The following is a 27,102-nucleotide window of genomic DNA, read 5'->3' as shown; positions in this document are numbered from 1 at the left end:
TGACTTTGAAATAATGAGGGTTAAGGAGGTTGAACCCCAGTGAGACAGATAAATAGGTAAAATGCCCAGATAACTTTTTTGTTTTGTTTTGTTTTGTTTTTTGGACCACACGATGCTCTGGTGCTTGGGAGACCATATCAGGGTGCTGAGGATTGAACATAACTTGGTCTGCGCAAGGCAGGCACCCTACCTGCTGTATATCAATCATTCTGGCCCCATACACAGATAACTTTTGATTCTCTCAAAACCTAATTGCAGGGGTTCCTTGGTATTTGTGGGAGTTGGTTCAGGAGTCCCATGGACTCCAGAATCCAAAGATTTTAGCCTTTTAGTCCCTTTCAGCCTTCTAAATTCATTCTATAGTCATGGAATGGAGTCAACTACATCTGTGGTAGTTGGTTGAATTGATGGGTATAAAAGAGGATATAAAAGAAACTTCCAGTACTCATTCTTGATTTTCCTTTCATTATTGAGGTGACTGAGGTCGCACACATGTGGTTGTGTTTGCTCACGTGCTTGTTAGGGTTTGCACTCTTCAGTTATGGTTCTTATTCACTTGTGCACTGATGATCCTAAATAGTGAGATTGCACTCAGCCTGTGGGGTGTTGCTGGAGATTGAATTTGAGGTCTCACTTGCCGAAGTGGCACTTTGCCATTGAAACTGTCCCCAGTTCCTGCGCCCGTTTTTAAAAATCAGTATTAGGGAAGTGTGGTATTGGAACAATTATGCATGAAACCTTATCATCGGTGGTATCGTAAATCATGGTGACTAAAATAAAATTTGAAAGAAAAATATGTGTAAGAGCTCTAGATTTCACATGTGTGCTGGGGCATTTCTTCTCTGAATGAAAATAATATATATAATGGGGAGTAATGAAAGTAATTAAGGTAGGGAAAGTCTTTTGGAGGGGATTGATCTGAATCTGGCAGATGCTAGAGATCTCTTTAAGTAGAAGGAACACCAAAAGAAAATCCTAAGGTGGAGAAAAAGCATGCGTGGCAGCTAAGATTAGAGCAGCAGCCCATGTGGGGAAGCATAACGAAGGAGAGGGGAGAATAAAGCTTTGAAGGTTGGAGGGTCGAGAGGGCAGTGACTACGTAGAGCCTTTTGGAGCATAGAAAGGAGTTGGAATTTTGTTGCAAAGTTAATTTGAGTCATTGATGGGCTTTAAGCAGGTATACGACGTGATTTGATTTCATTTTATTTGAGCAATCTCTCTGGTCCTCGAATGATGAAATCTTGGAATTGCTTGGTATGTTTTAGGTGAGGTCAAAAGCGCTTTTCCTGTTTCAACTCCTGATGTTGTAAATGGTGTCCTTTTTGTGTTCTAGTCCTATAGTGCTGTGTGTGTTTGTTTCTGGTGATTCTGATCTAAAATCACAGCAGATTTAGTGCTAAAGTTCTGTCTAATGTTTTTAAGCAGGGAGGTTGTGAAGTCCCTTTCAGAAAAAATATGTGTTAGATAAGGTTTGCTCATGAAAAATGGCTATACATTAATGATTGGTGAAAATACGAGATTCATAAGAACCTAGCCCTGTTTCATCTGAAGAGTCATTGATTGCTAATTAAGTGTTTTTGGCATCTTTATAGCCCTTAAGTATTGGAAATAATGAGAACTTTCTGTTTTAGTGCCAGGTTAAGAAGTGTATACCTAGGAAGCTAAGAAATAATTCTTTCGATTACATTTAAAACTCCTGTGACCATTGCTCTTAATAATTTAGATATATGCCTGGCTTAAAGTTAAGAGCATTTAAGGCCCTCCCGTTGATCGTCGATTTGCTCGAGCGGGCCCAGTAACGTCTCCATTGGAGACTTTGTTGTTACTGTGTCTGGCATAGCGAATACTCTCGGTAGCTTGCCGGGCTCTCCGAGAGGGGCGGAGGAATCGAACTCGGGTCGGCCATGTTGGCCACTTGTAAGGCGAACGCCCTACCCGCTGTGCCATTTAGTTTTCTATTTTTCCTGAGTTGATAATTCTTTTACGATTAGAGAATGGTAATATTTGATACTAATAGAGCATCATTTGTTTTTTTACAGCTGGGTGTTTCACTTAGCAGCTTGGGAGCTATACCAACAGCAGCACTAGACCCCAATATCACATCTATTGGAGAGATTCCACAGCCTCCACTTATGGGAAATGTTGATCCTTCCAAAATTGATGAAATTAGGAGAACAGTCTATGTTGGCAATTTGAATTCCCAGGTAACTAAGAAATAGAGTGGTATAGTGCCCTTAAGTCTTTTCTTCCTCTTCAAAGAAAAAAGTGATTGATACAGTAATATCTGTCACCTTTTTTGAAGGATATGCATTATTAAAATAAAATTTGTTTTCTCAGACAACAACAGCTGATCAACTACTTGAATTTTTTAAACAAGTTGGAGAAGTGAAGTTTGTGCGAATGGCAGGTGATGAGACTCAGCCAACTCGGTTTGCTTTTGTGGAATTTGCAGACCAAAATTCTGTCCCAAGGGCCCTTGCTTTTAATGGAGTAATGTTTGGAGACAGGCCACTGAAGTAAGAAACCCTAAACAGAAATTTTAATGATTATGAAGACATTTAAGTATTTTTCATGCAATTAAGGCCTTTTCTCTCTTTATAGTGATTGGCAGTTTGTGGAAAGGAAAACTTTGCTGAGTGTAAATGAAAACATGCGATAAGGGCTGTTATCTTTGAAATAGTGTTGTATTTGAAGATTTTTCAAATTTTTAAGGTCTAATTATTAACATTATTTATGTACCCTACACAATGATTGTAGGTCTTTTTTTTTCTGTGGTTCTTTATTAACAAGTCAAGATTTTTGCATTATGACTAAACTAATGGGCAATTTAACATTGGGTTTAATTTAGGATATTCTATTAAACATCTAGGTAAATATAAAATTCCGGGAAGAAAATAAGTACTCTGATGTTTTAAGTTCTTAATTTTTCTGTTACTGTTTTCTGTGTGTTTGTTTCTTGGGTCATACCTAGCAGTGCTCAGGGATTACTCCTGGCCACTGAGGGTCTCAGTGGACCATAAGGGTTGTGAATCCAGGATGGCTGCTTGCAGGGCACATGCCCTACCCGCTGTACTACCTCTCCAGTCCTGGACATTTTTAGTGTTAGGTTTGTTCATATTCTCGTTTGCAAAATGGAAAATTGTAGCTTTTCAGTTACATAAGGTTGGGAATTCTGTTTCATGAAGATTAGTATGGAACAGTTAATCTGGATCACATAGGTAATTGCTATTGTCCTGTAGTTTGATCAGGATTTGATAAAGCAGTAATCATTGTTTCTAATTTTTGTCTTCCCAGTGTGGAATGGATTATGCAAATTCATTTACGTGTATCAGAGAAACCCCTCTTAGAGTAGGAGAAAAATTTTATCAGATACTTCCCACATTTGAAGCTGACTCGGATTTCATTAAATCTTCACAAAACACAGCTTCCTCTTCATCCTCCCAGGGTGCAGAAATTATTGACAGAATCTTATGAGAATAGAAATGATTTACTTTGATACTTTTGTCAACATTTTAATATAATTCTATATATTTTAATGTTCTGGTCTGTTCAAATTGTTAACGAAGTCAACTTTTTCCTGTACTTTTTGATCTGTTAGCAAGAGATAATGGCAGGTGATATAATCATGATTTTGTGGTTGTTTTTGATTATTCTGTATTTAGCTCTATCATTCTCAGTGTGCTTTTGAAATGTTCTCAAATTCATATATTTATATATTGTATAAGCATGCTTTGCAAAATATGGTGTATATTGGTGATATGCTAATATTTTCAATTTAGAATAAATCACTCCAACAATGCAATAGTAAAACCCCCTGAGATGACACCTCAGGCCGCTGCTAAGGAATTAGAAGAAGTAATGAAGCGAGTGCGAGAGGCTCAGTCATTTATCTCAGCAGCTATTGAACCAGGTAAGGCCAACAGTGTTGTTACACAGGTCACAGTTTAAGTTCATAGAGCCATAGAACTGGAAGGAATTTTAGAAATTATCTTGTCAGTGCCTTCATTTTAAAACAAGAAGACTGAAACTCAAGAAAGAGTAAGTGACTTAACTAGTGCTAAAGGTCAAAGGACTATTTAGCAAAAATATTTTCTCAGGACACTGAATCGAGGTATACCAGTCTTAATTTTTTTAGTAGCAAAACTGCTCAAAATTGATTTAAGACAAAGTAGGGATGTTATTGTGAAGCTAGAGAAAGATTAAGCAAGAATAAAATGTTACTAGATTTACATTGTTAGTTTAATTTTAAAAATAGAAAAAACTCATTTAGGAAAAATATTATTTTAGTAAGATCAAGGAATGCCTATCCAAACTTACATAATGCTAATTAAAATAATTTAAAGTTCGATTTGAAAAATAGGGTTTTGTGTTTCCACACATTTTCTAAATTAGTACTTAGAATGTAAGCTTCACTTCTAGGCAAATAACTGGAGAGAGGATTTAAAATCACTGTCATGAATTACAGACATGTTATAATCTTACGTTATGGCAGCAACAAAATATTACGAACAGCTGTTTATAATCATCTGGTTTATATGTACTGCTGCAGGGTGGCTGCACTCAACGAGTTTATGCAATGACTTTCTTGGATGTTTCTGAAGGATAATTGCACAGGAGGAGGATGTACAGAGAGTAGGCCCCTTGCACTATATGTGGTATATTCCACTTGTGCCTGATTATTAACTGGGATCTTTAGTTGTTCTGAGCTTACACTGCAAAGTGGTTTTTTCCTCCCAGAGTCTGGAAAGAGCACTGAAAGAAAAGGCGGTCGATCTCGTTCCCATACTCGTTCAAAATCCAGGTCTAGCTCAAAATCCCATTCTAGAAGGAAAAGATCACAGTCAAAACACAGGTAAGACTTTCTATTGTATTTTAACTTTTTTGTTTCGTCTTTAAGATAGTTAAGATTTTCTGAGTGTCTTTTTCCTTTGTGTCAGAATTTTCAGTGGTGTTTACCTGGAAAATAGTTTACCATTAAATACTGATTTAATTACAATACAGTATACTCAAGAATGAAATAATACCTTATTTTTGATACTTCAACTAATTTTCATGTTTAAAAGTTGATTTTCTATAGTTAAGGTGCCTTTCCCCCCCATTTTTTCTTGGAGCAAACCAGTCTATACAAAAAGACAGGAAACATTAAGACTCCTTATGGAGAAAGGGAAACAGTTATGGCAATAATTAATATGCTGGTGAATTTGCAGCTTTTTATTTTTGCTTTGTGCCATCCCTGGAGGTGCTCAGGGGCTATCCCTGACTTGGTGTAAGGCTTGGTGCAAGGGTGTTCCTACTGGTGCTGGGGCCTGGGATTGAACCCAGACCTCCTCCTGCATGCAGAGTTTGTGCTCTAGCCCTTTGAGCCATCTTCCCCACTCACTTGCGATCCCCTTGGACCCTCCCCACTTCATGAGCAAAGGACTACCGCCCTAGATCTTAGTTCCAAGTAGTGCCCTGTCTCCAGAGTCATGAGTAAATGGAAAAACTTTACAATTACACTAAGTAAAGTAAAGGTAATTACACTATTTTTTTTAAAATCTTTTCTCATGCTGAAAATCCATCCCAGGACTTCACACATTCAGGACACATGTGCTCTGCCACTGAGCCACATCCTCGGCCCCCAGATAGGGCATTTTAAGTCTTCAGTTTTCTCCACGAAAACCTCTTTCCTTCTTTGGAACCAATAACTTGTAGATTAGCTCTAGCTCGTTCGCTTAAGCTTTGTTTCTGTTCTGTTTATCTCACTCTGAACCTGGTTCTGTGATTTTAATTTTCTTTCCTTTATTTTTTGTGTATGGTGTGAAGAGGGCCTCAAGTGTAGGTTTGCCGATGCCATTTTATTTAGAAGCGCCATAATAAAATCATGTGTAAAGTTTATAGTCATTAAGCTGTGTTAATGTGAATATGCATATAGTGGATTTTAATAGCATGCTCTATATTCTAGTCATTTGTGTGGGGAAAAGGATGCATGGCTGTCTGTAGGCTGCGTAAGGTATTTGAGAGAGTTTGAGGGGAGGAATGGATCTTATGTTACCTAATCTTGGCGATTTGTTTTTATCTTTTTCTTTCTTGTGATGCTCCAAGGATGAATTTGGAAAATAAAATATTTTTACTGAATCTCGTAAACTCTAGTTGCAGCTTTTCATTGGTGTATATTTCTCACTTGTTTATTTGCAAAAATTTCGGGGAATATGATTTTACTCTCTTTATCCAAGAACTTAATAACATTAACAGTGAGGCAGATTCAAAGTGAAGAAATTGTTTATGTACAATAAATATAAGATAGTTTGGCGGAATTGAAGAAAGAAGTGGTTCAGCAACAGTTGTATTTGGACTGAGGGTATATATTTAGTATTGAAATACTGTATTTCCATAGTTACAGAATGTAGTGAAGGTAAGAGATAAAGGAAACAGAAAGTCCAGCTAAAAAATAACAATAATGTCTTTGAGAAAAAAAAAACCCACTAGTGACCTGGATCATCTATTTCTGAGATTATAAGAGCCTTGCTTCAAATATAGTATACTTTGAGTCTGATATAACATCATTTTGTAAGGCTGGAGAAAACAAAACTTGGTTAACATCACTTTGCATGATGTCTCTGTAAAGATGGATCTGTTCTTGTTTTTTAGTGTCAGTTTATCCAAAGTTTTCTTGGTTTTTATGTTAAAGTACATTTGGATGTTTTCCTTTTCAAAGGTTAGTGGGGAAGGTTAATTCAGTCTAAAATGAAGTTCTTAGTTTTTGCTTTTATTCATGGGGCCTAGATTTTGCTCACTGATCCCTTTGGATTGTTGTCTCAGAGCCTTACTCATAGACACAGTTACTTTGTTTCTTGTGTGTATCTATCTTACCCCAATGGCAAGTAGAAACACTTTCAGTTTTGTGTAAATTCACCAATGCACTGAAAGAGGCTGGGTTCTGTTTACAAGGGGGCCTGAGAATCACCTTTGAGCTGTAGATTTTGTAGGAACTGACAAAGCCCCTCAACTCCTGCAGTGGAGGGCGGTTACTTCTTGGCTTGCCCTGCTCGTCGGATTTGATACTCTCAGTTTTGGCCCCGATCCTGTCTCTTACCTTGTCATTGTCAGATGCTTCTTTCTAGAGCCACCTTCTCACTCATGCCCTGTTTTCTCCTTAAGAAGGGAGAAAATGTCACGAGGACCTTGGCTAGGAATTTGGGCGGGGTGGCGGAGGTGGGATGTTTACTACTTCTCCACATTTTTTAACATGTTTTTTTCATAGGACAGTGTTAGAAAAGGTGGGTAGAACTTTATCTTAAAGTTAAGTAACCTTTACAGACCAGCATAGGAAGTATAAGGCATTTTCTAATTGTTTTAATTGGAAACAACTGACTTACAAATGAACCTGATGCAACATAACGGTAAGTTGCCCTTTATTTACAGTTAATTTATATATGCGGTCTTGCATGTTATGCAAAGATAAGAACTGATAACAGTAGTTCATATTTTAAAAAATCTTTGGTTTGATTTGCATTTGACCTGAAGATTTTCACTCTCTTAATCAGAAACCTTGTAGACTAATGTATGTGAAACAGAGAAATTCAATTCAAATTAATGTTAAAAATAAAATATTTATTCTTTGGTGACTATCATATTCCAAGAATTTATAAATAAGGTGGAAAGCCGACTAATTGATTTTTATGTTACTATTATTTATTTATTTGTATTTTTGCTTGGTCAGTAGTTTCATTATTGTCTTTGTAAAATCTCCATTAAAAAATAATCACGATTTGGGGCTGGAGCTATAGCACAGCAGATAGGGTGTTTGCCTGGCATGCAGCTGATCCGGGTTCGATTCCCAGAATTCCATAGTCTCCCAAGCACCACCAAGAGTAATTCCTGAGTACATGAGCCAGGAGTAACCCCTGTGCATTGCCGGGTGTGACCCAAAAAGCAAAACCTTAAAAAAAATCATGGTTTGAATTTTGTTTTTCTTCTTTTAGCTCTCAAGAGCTGCTTATCTATTTTTATTTATTTTGTTTTGGGTCATACCCTGTATTTGCTCTTCTCTCTGCACTCAGGAATTTCTCCTGGTAGTGCACAGGGTGGGGGGGGGGGAACCATATGGAATGTCAGGAATCAAACCTGAGTTGGCATATGCGAGGCAAGCACCCCACCATTGTGCTATCTGTTTCCTGCCTATTTTTTTAAAAGACGTTCTTTAACTTTGGAAATTATCATTTTGAGGAAAACAAAAATTATATTCTTAAAGCTAAGTTAACTCCTTTTGTAAAGATTTGAATAAGTGCATAGAAGCAGTAGCCCTTAGAAACATTCTTACACAGCTGAAATGAATGCCATCTACATATAAAAACTGAACCACTCATTAATTACTATTGATGTCTGTATATGAACTAAAACTGATGTAAGTTTTCAAGTTTTGTCTTAATATCTACTTTCTGATTCTCAAGTCTTTTGGGAAAGAATTTTTGAACTAGATGATACTGCTTGGGTCACTCCCATAAGTGCTTGGTGCCACTCAGGGCCAGACCTATTGTGCTTGGGGCACCAGGGAAGAACTAAGATCTTGCACCTGCGAGGCATGTACGCTACCCTTTTGCAAATTGCTGGTCTGACCTTCTCTGAAGTTGTTGGTGATAAAGATTTCAATCCACTATTACTTCTTGGTTTAAAAATGAGGTATTAGGCCAGGAGGAGAGTTCAGTTTGTGTAGAAGACCTGCTTGGTGTGTGTGAGACCCTGTGTTTGACTCCTTATGCTTCAAAGCTCCCCTAAACACCACCATTGTGCCTGTTAGCTCCCTCTAATGGCCATGTGTAGCAATAGTGTGGCAATAGCTCAGCGGGTGGAGCGTTTGCCTTGCACACGGCCGGTCCAGGTTGGATTCGCGGCATCCCATGTGGTCCTCTGAGCACCGGCAGGAGTGGTTCCTGAGTGCAGAGCCAGGAGTAATCCCTGTACATCTCCAGCTCACTGTCATTGTCCTCCCGTTGTTCATCGATTTGCTTGAGCGGACCCAGTAACGTCTCCATCGTGAGACTTGTTGTTACTGTGTTTGGCATATTGAATTCGTCACCGGTAGCTTGACAGGCATCTCCGGGTGTGACCCAAAAAGCAAAAAAAAAAAAAGTTAATAATGGCCATGTGTAGCACTGTAGCACTGTCCTCCCGTTGTTCATCAATTTGCTCGAGTGGGCACCAGTAATGTCTCCGTTGTGAGACTTGTTACTGTTTTTGGCATATCGAATACACCACAGGGAGCTTGCTAGGCTTTGCCATGCAATTTAAATTTAACAAAAGTTTTGGAATTCAGATAAATGTGTAGGTTTTAAGTTCGTGTCAAAAAAGAAAAAATTAACTTTTGAGAAACATATTTTTACTAACTGAAAAGTGAATTGGAAAGCAAGATCTTGTTATTGAAAGTGATTTGGAGCTTTTCTGCTTTCATCGCATCCTATAAGCATTGGACTCGTTTTTCTCTCCTTTTTGTAGGAGCATTGCTGTTTATTCAGCCATTGATTAGGCTGATTGAAATGGGCATGAACTCCACTCGTTTTTTCTTTTAGTGAAAATCAGTTTTAATGACGCAAGCATGTGACCTTCAAAATCAGTTTTAGTTATATAAAGCATGTTTGGTGCATATTTATTTTGACTAAGGAGTAAAGGTATAATTTAAATTTTTGATGTATGTTGAGATTATGGAGGGAATTGAGGTTATTGGGGTTATTCAGGGAATTAAAGCTTTTGTTTATTTTTGGGCCATACCTGACAGTGCTCAGGGTTCACTAACCCGGCTCTGCACGCAAGTATTCCTCCTGGAAGGGCTCAGGGACCCACATGGGGTGCCAGGGATGGAACCCTGGTTGATTGCATGCAAACCAAGCACCTTACCTGCTCTGCTAACACTCCAGCATTCAGGGGAATTAACATTTTTAAGTTCTTATTCTGTGCCAGAGTCTGCTAGACATTTTCCACATATTACTTAATCCTCATGACAACTCACAGAGGTGTTAGTGTAGATGAAGGAACTCAGGCTTAGAGAAGTTAAGTGACTGGCTGAAATTCTCACAACTAGTGTTAGACGGAGCTGACTGTTAGAGCCAGATTGTTTGACTTCAAAGGCATGGAGTCTTGATCCGTTCTATTATTTTAGCTATGTACATTCTGTTCCATTATATATTAATATAATTCTAACAGAAAAAATACCACATTACATAAGCAGTTATTTCTCTGGGGAAAAGTCTAGAGAATTTTAGGGTTGGAATATCAGTTTCTTTCACTAATTCCATTAATTAAGGGTTTTTTGTTTTAATAGCTATGTTTATGTAGTTACTAAATCAAGGCTTGCAAATCCAGCATTTGATTATATCTGATCTTAGCTCATAAGTAATGTTGTCCATTTTCTTCTCCAGCATAATCATTGGTACCATGCTTTCTCAAGCATTTTATGTTAGGACAAGCAACAGTCTGCCCCTTTAGAAAATGTTGAATCACGAAGGTACTATTTTCTGTCAAGATAAGTTGTGACCACAAGTAGTTCCATTTCAGGAAAGTTAGAGTTGCGATAATTTGTGGTATAAAAACTTGGGCAGTAGAAAAATCTTTATAATTCAGCCCAGAGCATTACATAATAGAGAATTTAAAAATAATAGTAAATACAGTCAGTATACATTTTAGAAATCTTATTTGAAAATTTTCTGAAAATGAATAGTTTTGACATTCTAAAAATTTGTTTTGCTTTAGGAGTAGATCCCATAATAGATCACGCTCAAGACCAAAAGATAGACGAAGATCTAAGAGCCCACATAAGAAGCGCTCTAAATCCAGGGAGAGACGGAAGTCAAGGAGCCCATCACATTCACGGTGAGTGTTCGTGGTTCTGTGAAAAATCTGCTATGATGTGTGCTTGCTTTGTTGTATAGACATGCATTCTAGTGTTGGGTACTAGACTTTTGGTGAGATTAATGAAGTTTTTTTCTCAAAAAACTCCATTAATTATTATTAATGAATAACTGCTCACTATTGATTTGATTCTGATAGTAATTCTGGCACAGAAAAATTCCAAACTCAGCCTAGCCAGTTGATTCAGTAACTTTTTTTTTTTTTTGCTATTTGAGTCACACCTGGTGATGCACAGGGGTTACTCCTGGCTCTGCACTCAGGAGTTACTCCTGGCGGTGCTCAGGGAACCATATGGGATGCTGGGGATTGAACCCGGGTTGGCTGTGTGCAAGGCAAACGCCCTACCCATTGTGCTATCTCTCCAGCCCTAATTCAGTAACTTTATATCACTGTCACTGTCCTCCCGTTGTTCATCGATTTTCTCGAGCGGGACCAGTAACGTCTCCATCGTGAGACTTGTTACTGTGTCTGGCATATCGAATACTCACGGGGAGCTTGCCAGGCTCTGCCGCGCGGGCGAGATACTCTCGGTAGCTTGCCGGGCTCTCCGAGAGGGGCGGAGGAATCGAACTCGGGTCGGCCATGTTGGCTGCGTGCAAGGCAAACGCCCTACCGCTGTGCTATCGCTCCAGCCCAACTTTATATATAAGAGTTAAATAGAAATTTATATGTGATGTCTATGCAATTACACATTCTTATATGTTGATAATTGTTGAGAAGGAGAAGGGAGGTTCTTTTGGGGGAGTAGAATTACTTTAGTTGTGAATTTATTTTTGTTTATTTTTAAAGGGACAAGAGAAAGGACACCCGAGAAAAAAACAAGGAAAAGGAAAGAGTAAAAGAAAAAGATAGAGAAAAGGAAAGGGAAAAAGAAAGAGACAGGGAAAAGGAACGAGAAAAGGAAAAAGAACGGGGTAAAAACAAAGATAAAGACCGAGACAAAGAGCGGGAAAAAGATCGAGAAAAAGACAAGGAAAAGGACAGAGAAAGAGAGCGGGAAAAAGATCACGAAAAAGAGCGAGACAAAGAGAAAGAAAAGGAACAGGACAAAGACAAAGAACGAGAGAAGGACAGATCCAAAGAGGTAGATGAGAAAAGAAAGAAGGATAAGAAATCCAGAACACCACCCAGAAGCTACAATGCATCACGAAGATCTCGTAGTTCCAGCAGGTTTGATTATGTTTATCATTTTTCCAAGTTGTTTACTCATAACACATCGTAGAAGGGAAAAGATGATTCTGTAGCAGTATAGTAAAACATAATGTTAGCATTTTCTTCTGATTTCAGAGAAGAAATTTCTCTGGTATAGGGGTTGTTGTTCCAGTATTGGTCTTATGTGGAGAAAGGTATTATTTGGCAAAAATAATTCGAGGGGTGCTGGGGATTGGACCCAGGTCAGCAAGTCAGCTGCATTCAAGGCAAATGCCCTACCTGTAATACTTAATTGCTCTGGCCCCAGAATAAGTTGAAAACTTTTACCGCTCTTTTAACTTATGGGGGCAGCAACAGGTGCCGTTTCTGCTGCTGCTGCTCTTCCACTTAATTCTGGAGGGTGAGCTGACAGGAGCATTTCGTTTTCTTTCTTTTTAAATATAAAAGAATCTGAGACTTGTACAGTTCTTAAGAATAAGGTGGTGACTTTTATTCTTACTTTGGACAACCTGGCACTCTACCGAATGTTACCTGCCCACATGGCAGAGTCTGGCAAACTCCCCGTGGCGTACCCAGTATGCCAAATACCAGTAACAATGATGGGTCTCATTCTCCTGACCCTGAAAGTGCCTTGAATATGGCACTTTTTAAAATCTCAGGGCTAGAACGAATGAGACGTTACTGGGGCCTGCTCGAGGCAATCGACGAACAACAGGATGATCGTGATCGATCGTGAAGGTGGTGACTTGTAATATCAAAATGATTTCTAGGGCCAGAGCAGTGGTATAGGAGGTCAGGTGCTTGTGTAAGTTAAGATCAGCCGAGCCCGGTTTGATCTCCAGCACATATGTGGTTGGGTGTCATGTTGAGCACAGAGCCAGCAATAGCTCCTGAGCACTACTGGGTGTATCCTCCTCTCCACAAGCAAAACAAAACAAAACAAAAAGGAGAATCTGTTTTGTTATCTAAACTCACCCTTGTTTTATTTTGAGGGAGAATGATTTTAGCTGGCAGTCTCAGTTCAGCACCAAAAAGGCTGATCCCTGAGTTCGGTAAAACAAGCGTTTTTATACATCCCCTGTCAAGACGAGACCATTACCAGTGACAGCTTTGTGATAGCCTGACGTTGCTTGTAACACCCTGTCATCTGGGGTTGTGGAGCCAGTTATCTGCAGCAACAAGTGTTGCAACTCCAGCTTGCTCCATCCTCAGGCCCCATTGCGGTTAGACAACAGCTTCTGCTGTCGCATCTTAACCTGTCTCCCAAGCACCCAGGAACTGGAGAAAGGATAATTTCGCAGTCTCCACTCCCAGCTAAGTTGACTATAGCAAGAAGTTGTGTTTTTGTTTGTTCGTTTTGTACAAAGAAAGTTTTCATCGAAACTCACTTAGAAAGATGGTAAAGGAGAAAGAGGAAGAAGTGTGTGGTTAAGAGACAACAAAAGCTGCTCCAGAGTGAAAATAGGCAGTCAGAGAGACAGGCATGAAAGAGACGCGCTCAAGGGAGAACAGCACAGTCTTGAAGCCAATCCTCTGTGCTAATTTTTAATGGTTTTTTGTTTTGTTTTTGTCTTTGAGCCACACCAGGTGGTTCTCAGGACTTTCTCCTGGCTTTGTGCTCAAGGATCTCTCCTGGTGGTTCTGTGGAGCATATGGGATGTTGAGAACCAAACCTGGATTGGCCACATGCAAGGCAAATGCTCGACCCACTGTACTGTCGCTTTGGCCCCATTGCTTTTTTTTTTTTTTTAATGAATGGTATTTTGTCAGTTTTAGGGATTTGATTATTTTTTTCAGGATGTTTTCTCAGTTTATTAATAGGTATACTGCCACCAGGTGGCAGTGGCTTGCCATTGGAAAGCTCAAAGTGAGAACTTCTAACTCAAGATGATATGATTCCAGATGATACTTTGACTATATACATGGACATTCCTAATGCATTCAATATGCCTTTAAATACTAAAAGATTATATTTTAGTAAGTTTTGAGCTGTAGTTTTAAAGAGTGAGGCACGGTGACAAAGCAGTCTATATCCTACTTTTAAACTTTGTGTTCTAATATTTTATTTTCCTTTTTGAGGGCGGCACATGTGAAAGTGCTCAGGTGGGGGGACTGGAGCAACAGCATCGCAGATAGGGCAGTTGCCTCGCACGCGGCCAACCCAGGTTCAGTTCCCAGCATCCCAAATGGGACACACACGGTGCAAGCGCCTTTCTCACTAAGCTGCTTGCCACCGCCCCCTGCCCCTTCTGTTTTAAAACATAAGGAACCTGAAGCCTTTTTTTTTTCCTGCTTTTTGGGTCACACCCGGCAATGCACAGGGGTTACTCCTGGCTCTGCACTCAGGAGATATTCCTCGCGGTGCGCAGGGGACCATGTGGAATGCTGGGAATTGAACCGGGTCGACCGCGTGCAAGGCAAACGCCCTCCCCGCTGTGCTGTCTCTCCAGCCCTGAACCTGAAGCTTTTATGAAAATTTTCATAGGCTCTGTACTTCAGTATCAAGAGTATAGTGGCACCTTTTCTACGTTTTAAGAGATTACGTTTGAAAGTCCGTATCAGGACATGTTACTTGCCTTATTTATTTATTTTAATTGGTTTTGGGGCCACACCTGGCAGGCTGAGAGGCCCCTTTGGGGTGTTGGGCATCAAATCTGTGTTGGCTGCGTGCAAGGCAAGTGTCTTACCTTCTGTACCATCTCTCCAGCCCCTGATGACTTTGAAACTAAACTTTTTTTCTTCAAATATTGGAAAGTTGCATGGTACATAAGTTCAAAGACTCTCAGTCTAAGTTATAATAGCAAATATAAACTCCTGGGAACTGCCTGGCTAATAGTGACAAACGTCCTAGATTAATGCAGCAGCAGCTTGGAATGTTGTATGCTTTCAGAAGAACTCGGTCAGGAGTTGCAGCTTCTTTAAGCTTTGTATATATATATATATATTTTTTTTTTCCAACTCTAGACACTGTGGTTTACTAAGCTGTTATAGTACACTTGTTTGGGGGCATTCAGTATTCCAACAACAATTCCACCACCACTGTGACTTTCCCTCCACAGTTTTCCCAGTTTGCCACCTACCCCCCATCCCTGCTCCCTTGGCAGGAACAAAATAATGTATTTTATGTTGTCTGTTACAAAAAATTGGTAAGTGGAATTACCTAGAAGTAGCTGAGTAAAAGAAAGCTTGTCAAAGTTGTTATATCTCACAGTAGGGTTAGTGTGACCATTGTCTGGGGAATTACTGAGCTGTTTGGTGCCAGTTGGGCCTTCTGTATTAGTGTTTTTGCTTATTGAGCTTAGTTGGCTTCTATGTGACTTAATTTGTTGTGCTTCTACTGGGCTGCCGGTATTGTGGAATTTGGAGGCGTTTAGGAGGTGTAAGACTGAGACTCTTGGGCATCTCTTTTTTTTGGCATCTTGATTAGTTGTGAAGCTGGGTCAGTTACATGGTGGAAGCTGTGGGGTGTGAGTGTGGCTTCTGGGGCTTGGGTGGGGACCAAGGGGGCCCCAGAGTTTTCAGCCCGAAGACGGGGTTGTTTCCATGGCGTCAGCTGTGGGGTGTGGGCGAGGCTGCTCCGGACGGGGACTGGCCTGCTCCGCTCCTGAGAGCGCCCCTGAGTTTCCAGCTCGGAGACCAGCGCACTGTTAGTTCCAGGGGCATCTCTTCTGAGATTAGCCATGGTGCTGGGTCAATTTTTTAAAGGCTCTGATTTTTTCAATAAGTGAAAATATTTTAACGGCTTGAAATATTTTCATCTATAACACTTTTTAAATCTGCTCGTTAAAGAAAAAATTGATGTTTAAAAAAACTAAAGGAAGATCTCTAATTTCTCAAAGTTGGACTGGAGTGATAATGGTACACGGTGTAGTGTTCGTTCTCATTGCAAACAGTATCGCTGTCGGGGCTGGAGAGGTAGGACAGAGGGTAGAGCGCTTGCCTTGCACGTAGCCAACCAAGCTTTGATCCCCGTCACCCCATGTGGTTCCCTGTGCCCATTAGGAGTGCTCCTTGAGCAGCGCCAAAAGTCAACCCTGAGCATCACCCGTGTGGCCACACAGCAGGAAAAAAAAAGTAGAGTTACTGTCAGTAAAGATGAGACAGATATCCAAGGGGGAAAAAAGTCTATTGAATACCTACTATGTGCCAGACAGTATGCTTTATTTTATACTTAATATCCTAGAATTCTCAAACCACACTTCAAGACTTGAATTGTCTCCATTTTCCACTTGGAAAAACTGAGGCCCAGAATTAGTAATAGGACCCCAGTTATACAGCCGGTGAAGTATAAATATGTAAACCTAAGCCTAACCAACTCCAGTTAACAGCTCTATACTATAGTTGGTAGCTTCTTTCTCAGTAATTGACATTCTGTCTTGTTATCTATTCAGTTTTAACTTGTCATGTGATACATTGACTAGTAAAGAGTCAACACTGACAGGGCAGAATCTTTTTATGCAAAGTGATTTTCTAAAGCTTTGAAATAAAGTAATTTGGATTCTTTTCTGCCACAGAATGACATTGGTTGAATGTAATATAAATATATAACTTGCATTTAGTCTAAAGTATAATTTTGGAGTATCTTGGAAATAAAATTGGTTAGTAAACAAGAACCTTAGGGGTACTGGAATTGGTTTACGTGTTTTGAAAATTCTTGGGCTCCTTTTATTCTATAATATACAAAACAGCAGAACTACATGTAGTTTTTAGTTTTATAAGTAAAAATCTAGACAGTGTTTATCTGTAATCAATTGAAGTGTTAAGAAAAACTTGAATATTGGAGTTTTGGGCTTTTACATTTGTATGACCACGGATATTAGAGATGGTTGTGAGACAGATCATTAATACTCAAGTCATTTAATAAGTAATCCTCATACCTTAGCCCCTTAATTACTAGACTTTTTGTTCTTCTTCCATACCTGGAGTGCTCAGGACTTCTTCACTCTGTGCTCAGGGATCACTCCTGGCAGGGATGGGGGACTGTACGTGGTGCCAGGGATAGAACTTGGGTTCTCCATGTGCAAGGCAAGTGTCCAGCCCACTCTGCTGTCTCTCCAGTCCAAATTATGGACATTATGAAATTTGTTGTTTGTAAGTTGATCACCTTTATAGCTAGCGTATGTTTCAGTTCACTGATACGCCAAGCCAAATAGGTTATTGTTTATTTTGGGGCCACACCTGGCAGTATTCAGGGTTTATTCTTGACTGTCCTTAGCGATCACTCCTGGTGGGCTGGGAGCACCATTTGGTGCTAGGGATCAAACCCAGGTCAGCTGTGTGCAAGGCTGTATTGTCACACCAGCCCCAATTTTTAGTAACACTAATAAAATAAATACATATATTTTACTAGATAGTGTTACATATATGTGTGTGTGTGTGTGTATGTATATATATGTATATAGTTTGTTTGCTGTTGGACCACCCCCAGCTGTGCTCAGAGCTTACTCTGGCTCTGACTCAAGGATCACTCCTGGTGTGGAGCTTGGGACCATCCAGGGCGTCAGGGCTCTAACCCAAGTGGACTGCATGTAGGGCAAATGCCATACGGCCGTGTTATCGCTCTGGCCCATAGGAATTTTTTTTGGGGGGGGGCACACCCGGCGATGCACAGGAGTTACTCCCGGGTCGGCCGTGTGCAAGGCAAACACCCTACCCGCTGTGCTATTTTTCCAGCCCCTCCCATAATTTTTTACTTCTATCATTTTAAAATCCCAGGTTTTAACTTTTTAGTTCTCAGCATTTTGTGTACTTACTAATTTCCCATTAATAGAACAGTAATTAAATAAAAATAGAACAGTGATTGTGAAATGTGGGTAAAACAGTTTTTCCTGTAATATTAATTAGTACATTCTGAATTTTTTTAAACTCTATGATCACACACAGCTGTGCTTATGGACTACTTTTGAGTTTGTGCTCGGGGGTTCAGGGATTTGCTCTCATGATGTTCTGTGAGGAACTAATGTGGTGCTTGCTGGTAACCAAGTGTACCTTACAAATGGTAAATTCCTTAAGCTATTTTTCTCAGCCTCTGAGATGTTCTGGATACTTGGGTCTGGAAAGTGTACATTGTATAAGCTTACTTGTCTCTTAGTTCTTTTGTTACCTTATTATAAAGCATTCCACAGTGGGGCAGCAAGGAGCTAGACATTGTGATTCAGGATCTGATAAGTAAATATCTGTTGTCGATAGTAAGAAGGAGAATGTTTAACTTAAGGAATCTGAAGCAGCCATTAGTATTTTTCTGCTCAGTTATTGTTCACACAAACCAGATTACAGATTCTCCTTCTCATAGGAATTCTGAAAGATTTTTGTTTAATCTGTCAAGTTTATGGTTTCTTTTTGGGGAGGTTGCAAGACTTGGTGGTACTTGACTACTCCTGACTGCTCAGGGGTCCTTATGTTATGTTGGGAATCAAGCCAGGGCTTGGCTACATGTAAGACGGTGCCTTAACGTCTAAACTGTCTTTTCGGCCTCTCTGGTTTATGATTAGGCCTGCACGTTAAAAAGCATGGGTATAAAACTGTTTTCTAAAGAATGCTTTTCTCTTGGAGCATTAAGGACATTTGCGTTTGTATATTTGAATTGCCCTTCTTTTGCAGTTCAGTATTTTAAATTAGTTATTGCACTTTATTATTTACATTGCTGTTCTTTTAAATGACTGACCAAAAACCTTTTTTTTCCCCACCCCCACCCCCTAGGGAAAGGCGGAGGCGGAGAAGCAGGAGTTCTTCCAGATCACCAAGAACATCAAAAACCTTGAAAAGGAAATCTTCTAGGTCTCCATCCCCTAGGAGGTAGGAAGGACGCATGTGCTAGTGCCAAGATCGATTCAGGGGTGAAATTTTTCAGTTGGTATTTTTGCTATGATCATGGCGTACTCCTGGCTCTGTGCCGAGAGATCACTCCTAATGACTTCTCGAGATCTTATGTGGTGCCAGGAACACACGTGGGTCCATTGCTTGCAAGGAAGCCTCCTGGCCCTGCCTGCCCTACTAGCGCTCTCTCCCCTCTTCAATCGAGTTTTTAATGTTAAACAGTTTGCATGTGTAATATGTAATGTATCTATGTGGCTCAGAACTCAAAACAGTATAAAAGGTATACATTCATAGGTCTTAGAATACAGCCCTTGTAAGAGTGGATTGGGGTATTGTGCAAAAGTGGATAATGATGGGGAACTGTTCCTTGATGAAACCACGTTTTTCTATGCTAAGTTACAGTGTATTAATGTTGCTAAGAATATGTTGTCAACATTACAGTAGGACTTGAAATTTTAGGAGTGACATATTGCTAATGTTCTTATAGCCGAAATAAGAAGGATAAAAAGAGAGAAAAAGAAAGGGACCACATCAGTGAAAGAAGAGAAAGAGAACGTTCAAATTCTACAAGGAAGAGTTCTAATGATAGAGATGCAAAGGAAAAATTGGAGAAGAACAATACTTCACTTAAAGTAAGCAACAGTTAACTGGTTGTTCAAATAATTGAAATAGTTCTTTAGTTAGATTGGTGTCATTTTAGATAGAAAAAAATCTTCAGAACCAGTGTCCTGTATGTTGTTGGAGTCTTTAATATTTTTTTATTGATAATCGCTTAAATACATTTTTAAATAATCATTTTAATACTTTTTAAGTCTTTAATATTTTTTGATAATCGTTTTAATACATTTTTGAAGGGGCAATTGAAATGTAAATGATTGTACTTCTTAATTTAGAGAATCACAGTAGCACATACGGTAAGAGAAACTTTATATATAGGTAACATTTTGATTTTGTACAAAGATTCCTACTAGAAGCTGTCTTTCTCAATTTTAGCAAATTTAAAAGGTGTTTTGTTGTCACTGGTTTTGCAGTACATACTACAGTTAGGCTTGTGGAGACAGTTTGTGGTTGGAAGTTTGCATGTTGTGGGTGGAGGATGCAGGGATGGGCACTTAGGATACAGAAGGGACCTCTAGGACAGTGATGGTTGGAAATGATCATTCTGCACAAGAATTGAGTTATCTTCTGAAAGGAGGTAAAGTGATATATTTTATAACCTTTCTGTATCTATATCGCAAACCATAATGCCAGAGAAAGAGAAGAATCTGCCATAGAGACAGGTTGGGTTTGTAGGAGGGAAACCGGGGTCATTGGTGTTGGGAGGGGTATTGGAACATTGCATGACTTTGTAACTTTATAACTCAGGTGATTCAGGTAAAAAAAAAAAATCAAAAGAATAATAAATCTAGGCATGTTAAATTGGGTTAATTAATCAAAAGTTTAATTCTACCATGCACACCATGCAAGTTTTGTTTGGGGCAGGGGCAGAGCTGGGATACATTTTATTTTATTCATTTATTTACCCCCTTCACCCCCCCAAAAAAAAATCAAAGGTTTTTTTTTTCTTTTCGGGTCACATCTAGCAATGCTCAGGGGTTACTCCTGGCTGTGCACTCAGGAATTACTTCTGGTGGTGCTCAGGGGACCATATGGGATGCTGGGAATCGAACCTGGGTAGGCTGTGTGCAAGGCAGATGTCCTCCCCGCTGTGCTATTGCTCCAGCCCCTCAAGGGTTATTCTTAAAGGTTTGTTTTAGAATTGAATGGTGCAAGTTGGATTCTTTGGATGTACTTTTATAAGATACAATGGAAGTCACTTGTTTCAGTAGAAATAAGAAACCACATTTCCCACTACAGATCAAGTACCCTGTCCTTCAGGTTGTTTTCTCTAGAGAGTGATTACATTTTAAGTACTTGCAAAGGACATTAATTTTATTTTACTGGGAATTTGGAAATTCAGTTGAGTTTTGGAGTTCTCATCTTGCAGTTTTATTTACTGAGAATAATAGAGGTTTATCGTTGATGACCTCTGTTGAGTGCTATTACACTTACCATCATTTCGTTCAGATTCTTCTTGAAGCTGGGGATAGAATTTGGACTTTTTTTGAAGTCTGTTTTTGGGCCACACCCAGCAGTGCTAGAGACGGGGTCCATCTGCTCTGTGTTGGGGTTTGCTTCTGGCAGTGCTCTGGGTACAGGGTTGTGCAGGGATAGACCTGGGCCTCCAGGGTGAGCTGCATGGAATCAAACCTTGAGCCATCCCCCAGTTCCTGGAATGTTTGACTTTTACTAGGAGGAATAGACTTTTGCTGCTTTTTCTTACTTTGCTTTTTTGATATCCAAATCACAGATCTCTCCTGTCATCATCAGGAGCTATTTTACTCATTCAGTATAAATGCTCCAGGTTTAATAAGCAGCAGTTATTCTATACTTTCTTAGCATCTTGGAAAATTTTTTTCTCTGTGTGTGTGTGTGTGTGTGTGTGTTTTGTGGTGGCAGGCATTAAACTGAGAGCCTCCTACATGTAAATGCTCTACAGCTGAGTTGTATTCCTGGCCCACTGTTTGATAAAAGAATCTATGTGTTTGTGAACCTTACTAATAGTCACGGTCACGGTCCTCCCGTTGTTCATCGATTTGCTCGAGCGGGCCCAGTAACGTCTCCATCATGAGACTTGTTACTGTGTTTGGCATATCGAGTACGTCACGGGGAGCTTGCCAGGCTCTGCCGTGCGGGCGAGATACTCTCGGGAGCTTGCCGGGCTCTCCGAGAGGGGCGGAGGAATCGAACTTGGGTCGGCCGTGTTGGCTGCTTGTAAGACAAACGCCCTACCGCTTTGCTATTGAAACCTTACTAATATGAAAAGATAATGAGGGGAAATAAAACAGTTTTTAATTAGAGATAAAACTTACATACTTTAGCCATAACCAGGTATAATAGTGGGTAAGAAAAATTCTAAGTGTATATTTTAATGTTTATTTTAGGAAAAGGAGCACAATAAAGAACCAGATTCAAATGTGGGCAAGGAAGTAGAGGATAAGGATGCAGCAAGGACTGAGGAAAACAAAGTCCAGCAAAATGGGAATTGTCAGCCAAATGAAGAAAACCTCTCCACCAAATCAGAAACAGTATAGAAGGGACAAGTGCACCTCTGAAAACATGCTGGAATAAAATCCAAAGCTCTTAATTCTCAGCAAGATGTTAAGCAGTGAAGAAATCCAGTTGAACAGAAAGATAGGGACAGCTTTTCTGATTGTTACAAGACTCTGTGCCATCTTGTTACTGAGTAAGAAAACTAAGCATGGACATCTTGAAAATAACAGATGTTACTCAAACTCTTCTTCTTCTAAAATCTACATTTCCATGGTGGCTGACACACATGTCATGTGGTTTGTTAGTGTTTGCCAAAAAAAATTACAGATAAATGGGACATAAAAGATACAAAATTACACTATCCGTAAAGACTGGAGATAAACAAAGGTTCTTTTAAAAAGATGCTAGTTACTGAATTTTGTATTGTTTTGCTTTCTTTTTAAATTTCAGTATATACAGATTAATGATGTGCTTGAAATCGGTGCAAATATATACACACCCTTGTAAGTGCAGAATATGTAAGACGTTTTATTATTACTTCACAGAATTTACAGTGGTTGTGTTAAATTTTCACTATTGTGTTTCCTTTTGCTCACGGTCGGGGCAAGTTTTTCTTTAAAATAGTTTTACGGATAAAAATTGCTTTAATAAGTGGATTAAAAGAACAACTGACAATGCATGCTACTGTTCTCTTTCAAAGGGAAGAGCAACTGTGTTGAATACTAACAGTGCATTAGTATTCATTGTTTAGAATCATTGGGTCTCCCCACAAAGTAAGCATCTCATTTTGAGTTTTCTTGACATTTCAAAGCTTATTATGAATAATACTGCAGTGTATTTTGTCAGCTGTAGATGGCTAAGGTGCCGTTATAAACGAAACAAAACCCGAGTTTTCAAAATGGGCTATGGGAGCACAAGCTAAAGCTTTAGTGCCTTCTACAATGTGGTATACTGTTTTTCTAGAATTTTATATATGGTATTCATTCTCAGTTCATGGAATTTAGATGGGTATTCCTTTCACTCCCATAGAGAAGTGTGTAAGTAGTATTTCAGAAGAGCTTATTTCATCTGATAAAGAGAGGGAAGTCCTGTTTCCAACAATGAATTTAATTATTAAAACAACAATGCTGTTTTGGGACCATCAATTTTATACTGTGATAATTAAAAATGAAGCATGTTCTTATTTTACTTAAAATCAGAGTAGTAAATCCTTCAGTTGTCGATTTTGGATGGCCTTAATTATTACCTTCAATCATTATTTCATAAAGTGATTGTATGGTTGGTTGTCCTATACTAACAATATGTTTACTTGAGTTTAAAAATATAGGTCATCTGTTCTTAGACTCACTCTTTGCAGAAAGTATGCAAGTAGTAAAATGACAACATTGCTGATATTCTCCTCAAACACTTAACTCATAGTTGAGGAACTTTTCATCATTATAATTAAAAAAAGAGATACTTTTAAATTAGTGTATTATTTTGAAATCAAGTATAATTATTCTCATGCATTCTGTTACAATCAAATTACTCAGTTGCCTTACCTCATGGGAAGAGTGAGTTAGAGATTTAAAAAAAGCTTAGTGGCACATTGGTTACTTGGTTCCAACTTGAGTTTTCTTTTAAAGTTGATAATATTAATTGAAAGTGTTTGGTGACAAAATGAAAAGAATTGCCCTTATTACAAGTAATGAAGTTTGATTATGAAGCTGCTTAATTACTCCTCATGTTTTCAGAATTACTGTTTTTCCAAGCCCTCCCCTTTTTGTCACTGTGTATATTAAAATTTTTGAAGATGCTTTACTATGTAAAGTATAAATGGTCATTGTAATCATTCAGCCACATACAGTTGGCTGGTAAACAGCTTATTTCTGATACAAGGATGCTTGGGTGCACATGGAAAGATTGAAGGAGTGTGTGTCTTGCATCAACCACTGTCTTATTTATAATATGTAAGTAGAATAGAGCAAATGTTTGGATCTTTGTTATTTTTAGTACCATTTCTCTAATAAAGCTAAGTATTTTAGAGGAAAGTATTTGTTTATGCGTTTCCAAACAGCCTTAGTTTTGTTTCAGAATTGTTTTGCATGGAGAGTACATGTTTTGTGGTGTCTATAAAACAATCATTTAAAGTCTGAGTCTTTTCCTGTACCCTGAACTCCTGTTTTTTTAAATGTTGGTAATTAGCATATTTAATTTGGTTCCTGCTGTTATTTTTTTTGCTTACATAGATTCACCTTTAAAATAATTAAAATGATTTTTAAAGACTTATTTGTAAAAGTTGAATTTGAATAAAAAATACAGGAGAAAGTGAAATCATTTTTTAAATGGGCTTAAACAAAAAAATTCCAGGGTGTAGAAGTATAGGTAGAGGACGGGGCAGGGTGTTTGTGGGTAAAGTGGTTATACTTGTATCTTTTTGTTTACTCATAAGTGTTAACATCTTTTTTTTTCTTTCAAGGTGTTCTGTGTTTTCTTTTATGTATTACCTCTTTTTCTTTATCCCAGATAGGTGTCAGGAACCCTTGAGGTAAGGCCAAGAATGCAGTCATTTTACACTTGTTTCCTTCTGTAATTATCTTTTTCAGCTTAATTATACAGAGTACACTCCGTTCTTTAAATTGTAGTTGCTGTTCATCATTCTAGAACAATTCTGTTGGTCCTCTTGTTTTCTTTTCAGCAGTGCACACTGAACTAGTAACATCAGGTCTTTCACAAGCTAGAGAAAACAAATACAGATCTGTCTATAATTGTAAAACTAGTCAGGTTGTGATTTTCTATTCAGAATTATTTTTTCAGGGGATTTAATATTAATTTTCAGACATGTCAGAGACTTATATTTTGACATGCTTAATTAAATTAAAAACTGGCATAGTTGATAATTTTTGTTCACTGAAATAATTTCTTTTGTGTTAATAGTCATCTTAGAATCCTCATTTCGACATACATGTTGCTATCTTAAATCTCAAACAACCTTAATTCAAATTGTCAACTGAGTATGTTCAAATATAAGGATTATGATGTGTAGTGATAGGCTTTTGAAAGTTTTAAAGTATTCTATTAGAAATAATGTGATTCTGATTTACATTGTGTGCGTGTGTGTGGTGCAGGTTGTATAACCCAGGACTTTCACACACACAAGGCAAGTACTCTTCTGCTGTGCTATATTCCTGATCTGACTAAACCTTTATTTAGTTGCTGAATTAGGAATAATGAAGTTTGGGAAAGGTGCATTGAGTAACAACACTTCAGTGAGTCATTTCTTATATTTTCAATAAAATAATCATGTGGCTTATAAAATAGTCATTTCTATAGTTACGTTCCTTGTGTGTTTTAGAATTTTTTTAATTTTTACTACTTATCTACTTAGTATTTTCTTGTGTTTACTAATGTAATCACGTAAAATTGTTTATTTTCAAATTTTAAAAGTTAGTGCTCTTAAAAAGGGCTGAATTATATTTCTGGAAACAGGAGTTGAGTATAAATGTAATAAAAGAATCTTTTAAAATAAAATTGACTTCCCTACTTAATCTTGGATTTTCCAGTGAATTTATTTTTCCTCAATACACTTTTATTGGTTGTTCTTCTCAAAAGTGGATATATTGTTTTAAAAATAAAGTACATCAATAATTTTGGTTCATACTTTCTTAGGTTGGATTTAGTCACTAATAGTTAGATTTCATTCCATCCCACTTTAAGGTACTCGTGTGTTGTTTCTAGGAATTTATTACAGTTGGTTTATGACATTTTCTTTATAGTGTTAGTTTATTGTTTAAAAGCTAGTTTTCAGTCCATTGCCTTTTAAGGTTGATTTTGTATCTAGCTGTCAATTTCCTTTAGAGTAAAATTTCGTTGATTTACCATTGGTTTATAGAGCTGCACTTCGTACCTCTGTTGGTACGCCTGCTGGTTCAGCACACACACCACCAGTGTTTGAATGCCCACTTCTCTCACGTGATATGTGTTCTTACTGTCACTCTGTTTTCCTTTCACTCAGCCATAAATTTCTGAGAGTCCAAGACTGGGAGTGGCTTGGGGCGGGGGCAGGGCAGGGGAGGGGAGTCGTGCCCGGCCGTGCTTAAGGCTCACTCTTGGCTCCATGCTCAGGGATCATTCCTGGCATGCTCGGGACCATACGGGGTTCTGGGGATTGAACTGGGTTGGTAGCATGAACTGCAAGCACCCTCCCACTGTACTATCTATCACTCCAAGTCCCTGCAAGAGAGTTTTGTTGTGATTGTTAGTTCCTTTAGTTATTTCTATTCCACATATGACAAATCATTTGGTAATTACTTACGGATTTTTTTCTCAGCATGTTCACCTAAGGGCTGGAGCACAGCGGTAGGGCGTTTGCCTTGCACGCAGCCAACATGGCCGACCCGAGTTCGATTCCTCCGCCCCTCTCGGAGAGCCCGGCAAGCTACCGAGAGTATCTCGCCCACACGGCAGGGCGTGGCAAGGTACCCGTGATGTATTCGATATGCCAAACACAGTAACAACAAAGTCTCCAATGGAGACGTTACTGGGCCCGCTCGAGCAAATCGACGAACAACGGGAGGACAGTGACAGTGATGTTCACCTAAGGGTATATCTTTTTTGTCCCCCAAAGCACTATTTTTTAGCAGCTCACATATTTAGTACAATATATATACATATATATAAAATTATAACCATATATATGTATGTTTACATATAACCACACACACATAGGTTTTCATGGAAAAGCTGGTCCTTCTAGGAGATTGAGTCTGTTTGCTATGCTGTCCATGCAGGTTTTCACTTCTGACATTTCCTTTAATTTTTGACTTGGGTTTGGTTGGTGAAGAAAGTTCAATCTGTTGAACTCAATCACTTCAGTGGCCAACTTGTTCGTTGGTGTTTTTTAGGCCCACACCTAGTTGTCCTTGGAGCTTACTCGTAGAGGTGCTCAGGGAACTGTATGCAGTGATGGGGATAAAACCAGGGTTGGCCGCATGCAAGGCAGAGCCTTAACCCTTGTCTTATCTCTTTAGCACATTAGTGGCTGTCTTGGGGCAGGTCTTGGGCCAAGAGGGTGTAAAGTCTTCTTTTCCTCCATGTCCTTGTGACATACCTGCTGGCCCATGTGAGAATGAAGCCCGTGGCTCTAATACCGCCTCTCATCCCAGCACCGGAACCTGT

General features: G+C 38.9%; 1 protein-coding gene across 2 annotated transcripts in view; it reads left to right on the top strand.

The window, feature by feature from the left end:
• Window positions 1-25,472, top strand: part of SREK1 (splicing regulatory glutamic acid and lysine rich protein 1) — a 46,596-nt gene extending 21,124 nt beyond the window's left edge. For both annotated transcript variants that reach the window (XM_056112403.1, XM_056112404.1), the window contains 9 exons: window positions 2,040-2,204; window positions 2,338-2,516; window positions 3,780-3,910; window positions 4,738-4,852; window positions 10,726-10,845; window positions 11,674-12,054; window positions 18,736-18,831; window positions 19,340-19,484; window positions 21,837-25,472. In XM_056112403.1, the coding sequence (XP_055968378.1) occupies window positions 2,040-2,204; window positions 2,338-2,516; window positions 3,780-3,910; window positions 4,738-4,852; window positions 10,726-10,845; window positions 11,674-12,054; window positions 18,736-18,831; window positions 19,340-19,484; window positions 21,837-21,986 (1,482 nt within the window). In that variant the 3' untranslated portion in view covers window positions 21,987-25,472. The remainder of the gene's footprint in view (window positions 1-2,039; window positions 2,205-2,337; window positions 2,517-3,779; window positions 3,911-4,737; window positions 4,853-10,725; window positions 10,846-11,673; window positions 12,055-18,735; window positions 18,832-19,339; window positions 19,485-21,836) is intronic.
• Window positions 25,473-27,102: the final 1,630 nt, after the last annotated feature.

This window comes from Sorex fumeus, unplaced genomic scaffold (genome assembly GCF_029834395.1).
Source record: "Sorex fumeus unplaced genomic scaffold, SorFum_2.1 ptg000018l, whole genome shotgun sequence".
Taxonomy (NCBI): domain Eukaryota; kingdom Metazoa; phylum Chordata; class Mammalia; order Eulipotyphla; family Soricidae; genus Sorex; species Sorex fumeus.
This window is presented reverse-complemented; position numbering and strand designations above follow the sequence as displayed.